At 34.0% G+C, this 7,993-nt stretch overlaps 1 protein-coding gene across 1 annotated transcript in view; it reads left to right on the top strand.

The window, feature by feature from the left end:
* The first annotated feature begins 2,706 nt into the window (after window positions 1-2,706).
* The window catches only part of LOC134057888 (uncharacterized), an 8,085-nt gene continuing 2,798 nt past the window's right edge, over window positions 2,707-7,993 (top strand). Inside the window, exon 1 of the mRNA XM_062514931.1 lies at window positions 2,707-2,774. Coding sequence (XP_062370915.1) covers window positions 2,707-2,774 — 68 coding nt within the window. The remainder of the gene's footprint in view (window positions 2,775-7,993) is intronic.

Here is a 7,993-nt window from a genome sequence, read left to right as displayed (position 1 = left end):
AAAAGCAATACTATATAAAACCCTCGAAAAATTATCTTTATATTGCCTTTGTGGTAAAGCCATTCTTATTAGAATTTTAAAAAAGAAAGAAGAAACACCAACAAAAAGGAAGACACAAAAAAATGTTATGTTCTTAAAGTAAGTGTTCAAAAGTTTAGACAGCAAACACTTTTGCTTACCAACCAATCTTTCTTTTCTCTTTGTGTACTTAACAGATTGTATTTAAATTATTAAATACTATTTCCACAGTTTCACAGAGCTAGTGAGAAGAAGAAAAAAAATTAAAGCTGTTAAAGGAAGACATCAGTGATTATTTTTCATAAAATCTCAGAAAGATGCAATATCTAAGAAAAGCAAGGAATTTTTCTAATGTAACTTGGACAGGTAAAATTTAGACTAGGAAGACTCCTTGATAGTCAAGAGAAAACAAACACCTCCAGAAGATGATTCATCTCACGTGGAACAGATTTTATGAACATTCTTTTGGAGTTCTCTCTCTCTCTCTCTCTCTCTGTCCCTATTGGTTTAAAATAAAGATCCAATGATTTGCTTTAACTCAACTATCTTGCTTAGTTTAGATGGATCTCATACTAAGAGAATCTACAATATGAAAGGAGTAATATTTCAGATTAAATTAATGTGATGTGGCTGATTTATTCAGACTACTGTAAATCTCTTAACAATTAAGGCTATGCAGATGAGGTCAGAACAGTTCAAATGACCAAAGGGACAGCCCATACCATGTGACATGTTCATGTTCAGTGGTAAAAGATGGAGGAAGAAGGTGGAAGAGGAGACCTTAGGAATGATGGTGCCTGGGTTCAATGAGGCCCTGTTTTCCTGGACCTGGCTGAATACCTGCCTGCCCATGGAAAGTGGTGAATGAATTCTTTGTTTTGTTTTGCTGTGTGCACAGTTTTTTCTTTACCTACTGAACTGATTTTATTTCAACACACAAGTTTTCTCACTTTTACCCATTAAATTCTCCCTCCCATCTCACTGGGGTACATGAACTGTTTTCCCTGCAGGGCTTAGCAACTTTGTTGTTATAAATCACTTTGGTTAAATCAGATAAAATCAAAGACTACTAGTCTGGATGTATTCTGTTCCATAGCACAGTACTTTCTTCAGAAAGTGACAAATATTTGTGGTCTGCTTTTATTTTTTAATATTTGAAGAGACTCAACCTACCTGGAAGACTAGAGAATAGTAAAAGTATAGAAATGAAAGATCTGTGTCTAGAAGAGGATGGAGGAGAATTTTTTTTTTTTTTTTTGCTAGAAGAGCAAAACAAGCCTTTAAACTAGATTTGTGTGATTAATAGAAATTTAAACATTAAACCAAATGCATGTCCATATCAAATGATATAATAAAATATGAGGTATTGTTCACTATTGAGAAGAAATCTGTGGGCATTTTTTTTGACAGCTATTTATGCTAAGAAGAAAAAGACATTTCACCTGTGTGGCTTCTGTGCCTGGGAATAGTGAAAGCAGCAGCAGCTTATAGTCCTATGGTAAGATCCCCTTAGGATTCCTTCAGTGACCACTGCGAGATTAACTTCAGGGTTTGTGCTTCATTTAGGAAAGAGCTAGGACAGTATGCAGGAGGGGAATAATAGCTTCTTCAGTAATCACTTAATCTATGTGTAAGTGTATTCAAAACACTGTGGGTTAAAAGCCCTTTGTAGTTGAGATAGCCTGAAACAATCCTTTTACCATTGAGTATAAGTATCCTACATTTAGAAAAGAGAACATTGAAGGTTTGCCTTCTAAGGCAAGGGGTAGTTCTTAACACGTATTAAAAATGAATGGTCTTGATAAAGGAGCCATTTCTTATGTTAATAAGCATATTGCTCAATCTGTGTGCAAGTCTGACTCTATTCCTCAGAGACAGAAGGACTAAATGCAAAACAAATTTTTAGCTCGCAACTACTTTTGTCACCCACATATGAATTCCTGATAAAATCTCTTGAAATAGCCTCTTGACACTACTTTTAAGTGTATCTTGATCTTTGGATCACTGAGTAATATTTAATGAGATTAGAGCATCTCTTCATAAAAAGGCATGCCTCCATAATGAATGTGTGGATTTGTCTGGGTTTTTTCTTTTTTTTTAAATACGCTGTTTTCTCTTCCATCTTCTCCAGAGATATTTAGTGTGAGTATTTTATTTGTTTGTTTTTGTTGGATTTAGATTTTTCTTCATGAAGATTTATGATTGGACTGAAGCTCTGAAACCAAGCCTCTAATCCAGGATAATGTGAGAGATTACTAATACTTTCAGATTATTTAATTAAGCCAATGAAACAACAGTTTAATTTTAAGACTGGATTGTTATTATAAACATTACTTATTAATCCCTTACCTGTTAAAGCCTATCTTTTTAAAATTGCAGTGTCATCAAAGGCCATGCTCTATGAAATTTAACTTTTTACTTGATTTGGGTAACACAAGATAATAGAAGAAAAAATCAATTAAAAATTGCATGTCTTAAATTTTTTCCTTTTTATTTGGCTATGTCACCATGACAAATGGAAGCTTTAATCACATGGACCATATTGATATTCAAATGTGGAAAGAGATACCATAATTTTGATGGCATTTTTATGTTCATGTTGCTGTATCTCTGTGCTTCTCCCAGTTTAGCAGAGCCAAATAATTGTTTGGTGGTCTATGAGGTGGTCCTCTCATTTCATGTGATGCTATGCGGGATCCAATTGACAATTTAGAGTTAGATACTTCCGATAGTAAGAAACTGAGTTCCTCATCAATGTATGTAAAGAATTCACCAACCTCATTGCTAGATGCTTTTGTCCTTTTCTCAGTAACTAATTCACAAGGCTAGGAAAATCCACCAAGGTTGATAATAAACCTTAGTGCTGTCCTTCAAAGCTCCTCCATTTTGTCATGTGACTCAGAGTTTTCTTCCTTTTTGTTTCCAGGATCTGATTCTGGTTCGTAAATTAAACTTTGCATCTGAATAAAGTTATATCCTCCCACCTAACTTGCTGCCCAGATGTATCTGAAAAGGAAAAGAAAAAAAGTACACCAGTCCTTTCTAGTTAAATCTACTCCTGCCACATGCTCACATTCTAAGGAGAAATACTGCAACCTTGTACTTACCTCCATACTTTGGGACTACCTCCCCAGAGTTTTTATCCCAGCATCACTGGTTCAAGAAAATATTGGAAAATATAGTGGACAGGAAGTGCTGAGCTCATTAAAAAAAAATTCCCAAAACATAACAAAAACTATTTTTTTCTAGAGAAGTTAGAGATAGTACTTCTGTCCTCATAAATTATCTGATCACAAATTGGAACTGATCCTGTTTCATCAAGCCTTCAATGTTGTTGATAGTGTGAGTCTGCTATGTCATAGCTTGCATTTTAGTCTTTCCGTATGCCATTTTTGAAGTAGGTAGGCAACTCTGAAACAATTGGCCAAATGATTTACCACCAGGAGTTAAGAAGCGTTTTCATTTCCTATTGAAAAATAAGATGGGTATAAAATAAAATAAGATGGGATAACAAAATAAGGAAAAATAGAAAAGTTTACTTTTGTCTTCTCGTTAACCAAAATATTAGATAGCCACAGGAACAAACAATCCTCTGTATTTCATTTGGATGCTGTTAGGCCTGTATATATAAAGTCACAACTGTGCCCTTTCCTGAAGTTTGCAACATTCATTATTTTGCAATAGGAAAAGGTTTCTTTTCTTGTCTGGAAGCTATTAGCTTAAAAATTCATGTCTTGAACTCCTGTAGGGATGGAGGTGATACATCTTTTTGCCACCACTTGTTCAAATTAATGTGAGATACATATGTGTTCATGTATTTTAAAGGTTTCACTACATGGCATTACCTAATATTTCTTCTTTCTTTAACCAACAGCTCTTTGTTTAAGAAGAAATGACATCCATAAAACAAATACATGAAGGCAAACATCTGAAAAATCATCTTACTGAAGAGAAAATTGCTGGATAGGCCAAAAACAGTTTCCTTTTATATTCAGCCTGAGCAAAGAAATTGGGAATCTCAATTCTTGGAAAGCAAAAAAACTGCAAGGAAAACCTCTATCTGTTTAACACTGTAGAGAAGAAGAAAAAAATAAATAATCTCCTTAAGCAAAGGAAGATTAGAAAGGAAATATGATAGAAGAGAAATATTGATATGCACAGGTTTATGTGTGACTATAAAAGGTAATATATGTATAAAAAAATTATATGGGAGACAAAGAAAGATACAGTAATCTACCCATAAAAGTTAAACCTATCAAATAATAAGAGCAATTATGTCCATTAATATATATGCAAGTAGGTTTTTGCTAGAACAGAGAAGTCATGAATATTCAGATGATAATCAGATGCTTTAAAATTCTAAATATTTAACTTATTAACTTGTTCTAGTTTCATGTTTTCATTTTCCATAAGCTGTTTGCTGTTCATTTCTTGGTTTATGTTCTAAACTAGATATTTCAATGATCTATCATGAAGTTCAAATAACACGGTATAAAGTCCAAGTAATCAATTTATAAACAGTTTATGAGAAAGACACAGAATAATAAAGTTTGAATGCCAATGAATAAAAGACATTACAAGTTTTTGGACTAGCTTGTACATAACAGTATTTAATACTTGACAGGTGTTAGATTCACTAGTACTTCCTGATTGGTTTCAATTCCAAGGAATCTAGCTATTTTTTGTGCAGGAAAAGAATCTGTTTTGCATATTTTAAGATCACAATGCTAATTAATGCTTGCTTTTTGTATTTGAGGAATTGTTTCATCTTCTTTTCCCCTGGAGAGTCCTGAATTGGAAAAAAAAGATTTCATACCCCAATGTTCAGAAAGATTCTGGTTTGGTCTGAATGGGGAACATGGTGAAATTTATGACCTTATTAAATGATTCATTATTACATGTACTGCATAAAATAGTGCCATTGGAGATAAATTTGTATCTGTATACAGGCCAAGCAAAAAACAACTCACAGTATAAGTAATATTAAAGATATTTAAATGCTTATGGAGGAAGGTCATAGAATTTAGGTTAGCTTGTTCAGAATAAAAGTTACATCATTAAAAAATGAAAATATTCAATGGGAAAAGCCATATGTGAGAGGTGTCTTTCATCATCTGTCTGTACAGTAATAGCCTTGTTTGAAGAAGAGTGATATCTCTCTTCAGAGAGAGTTCTCTATACATCATCCTGCTAATGGTACCTGAGCAAGAAACATTTCTGCCACTGCAGCAGGGAAGCTACAGTGGCTGAGTACAGATTGCCATACAGTAGCTGAGCATGCTTTCATTGCGTTGAATTTTGGTGTGGCCCGTTTTGCAAATGTCCAATTAATCCTTGTGTAGACTCTTCGTGCTCCTCAGAATAAGGTATCAAGGAATACCTGAGATTTCACTGTGGAGTCTTTCTGCACAAGTCCCTTATACATTGATTCTAAGACAACTTTGTATCAGGGAGGGCTGAGGAGTGAAAGTGGAGATGACAATGTGTCTGTAAATAATTCAAAGAAAGCAGAACCATTTTTGGGAAGTTTTTCCACCTTCTGAAGACATTACAATCTTTGATGAAGTCTAGTTTAAATATGCATTTTAAAATCACATGATGCAGTTAAGTTCCTAAGATAGAGAAAGGTGTAAACAGGAGTGTCAACCCTTCTGGCTCTTGAAAAGACACCTTGAATTAAAGTGAGAGACTGAGCAAAAGGACTGCCCAAGGAGGGAAATGTCAAAAATGCATGTCACATGAGAGTGCATCTTGCTGGTACGTACAAGACCAATCCTTATCTCACAAGGGAAGAAGTTTAAGAACAGAGTGACTCCAATAGAGGTCAACACATGATGTACATTTTTCCTGGGAAGAAAGTGGCAATATCAGTGAACTCACAACCCTGCTTCTGGCTGTGTTATAGCCTTTAAGATGAGAGAAAAGAAAATATGAACAGCTGTCAACATTACAAGCATTTGAGAGTGTGTCCAGCTTCAAGGGTCTGAAATGAGAGTGGAAAGAACCTATCACTTGAGGCATAGCAGTTGCCATTGCTGTCAGGTGCCAGTAGGCTAACACATCAAATAGGCAAGTGAATTACCAAGACAACACACTCTGCACAACTACATTTATTGTAAAAGACAACTTCTTTCTTTACCAATAAACAAAATCTCTAAAAATGGGTTTACTGCTATTAAGTAGGGTAAGAACAGTTCAGGCAGAAGCAAAAAATATTTTAAGTGAATACATGTATAGCCCATCTTGCACTTCAACGCTAGTGCAAGTTACTGAGCCAGTTCCTCAGCTGGTAGAATTGACTTAGATACTCTGAATTTGTTTGACCTACATTTATTTGCACAACCCACATCTGGCTTGCTGTGTAGGTAGGTGTGGTCTGGACTCAAATGCAAATACTAAGATTGTTGTCTGTGGATTTAACCACTGATTTCTCAGGATCAGATGATGGGTTTGTGGATCATTTTGGAAAACAAAAGAAAAACTTATTTTTATTAGCTTTTGTGTAAACATCATAAAATCTTACTGCTATAATGTTCATAAAGAGGACCTGAGACAAACCTTATCAAGCTTCCAATTGATTTTGATGGTTTTAAATCCAAGAGGGAAAGAACATAATCCTGCATGAAGGGGAAGAAATTCAGGTTTAGATTTTAAGAAACTAAAAATGGATATTTTTTTATTTTTACCATTTTTAATGGTAACTTACTGGTTTATTTCGTAAGAGTTGTTAAGAACTTAAAGTTTCTTTAATTCATTGCTTTTAATTGCTTTTCCTCTGGGGGAAACAGCATTGCAAATTAAGCCTTTTATGGACTGTATAAGAATAATAACACAGAAAAATTATCGGAAAACAATGGATTGCAATGGATTTTTATATGCTTATTTTATATGTGTATCTGTTGTTGAACAGCTATTACAAGCACTAAGAATTATGGCTTTCACTATGACCTTACAGAACCAAAAGACATAAAACTTCCACCTTAAGAAAACATATAAACCTGTGAATAATGGAAACATTGTTATAACAAAAAAAATAGATATTAATTTTTCTTATCCTACACTTGAAAGAGGTTCAGATATGGTGGGAACACAAGAGTTTAGTGATAATGTTTTGGCGCAGAAATAAAATACCTTTGATAATGTGGTCCTGTTTTATAAATAAGCTGTTTGAAGTTAACATGACTATATGAATAATCCTATCAAACTAAGATAATGGACAATTACAGCTGACAAAAGTATATACAAGGTATAATGTTATGCCACAATGTATATTAAAGAATCAGGGAATGCCACCTGTATGTAGTGATATCTACCAGTCCTATTTCTGGGGTATCACTACAAAGACAATAGGAGATGTGTTATTGTCTGGGGGAAACAAAAATAAACAAATGCAAAATCCCTACAATAGATATTTTGTCTCATTCTTCTTCCTCCTTCACCTCTCAGAGACAAATACCATAGGAATGAAAACTCTTTCAGCAAATTACATCATAACATTAATCTTTGAGGTAACCTGACTGTTCTTGTTTGGCATAAATGTCTTCATCTTGAGCAGCAACTATGTTGTACACAGTAGGGTTTTTTAATTTCCTCCTCTTTACAAACAAACAAACAAACCAAGAAACACCACAAAGCAGACAACCATCCAAATTCTTCAACACAGACTCAAGGAAATTTGTGGAAGTAGTTTAGCAATTCAACGAAATATCAATTTTTTAGATAAATCAGGGATAATTTGAAATATAAAACCACTCCTGAGTCTGGAGTGGGTGCCAATAAGAAGGAAGACAGCTGGGAAGGTAACTTAATTTCTGACAAGCATCCTTTCATTGGGTAAATTAAGCTCATGTTTTTCAATAGTTCTGCTAATTCTGGTAGAAGAATTGAACTATAAATCCAGAATACATGAAGAATGAGGAAAAAAATAAAGAATTTAAATCTAAGTAATTAAATAGAATATATTATAAATTCTTAA

The sequence above is a fragment of the Cinclus cinclus genome, chromosome 2 (assembly GCF_963662255.1).
Source record: "Cinclus cinclus chromosome 2, bCinCin1.1, whole genome shotgun sequence".
Lineage (NCBI taxonomy): Eukaryota > Metazoa > Chordata > Aves > Passeriformes > Cinclidae > Cinclus > Cinclus cinclus.
Note: the sequence above shows the minus strand (reverse complement) of the source record. Positions and strands in the feature narration are given on the sequence as shown.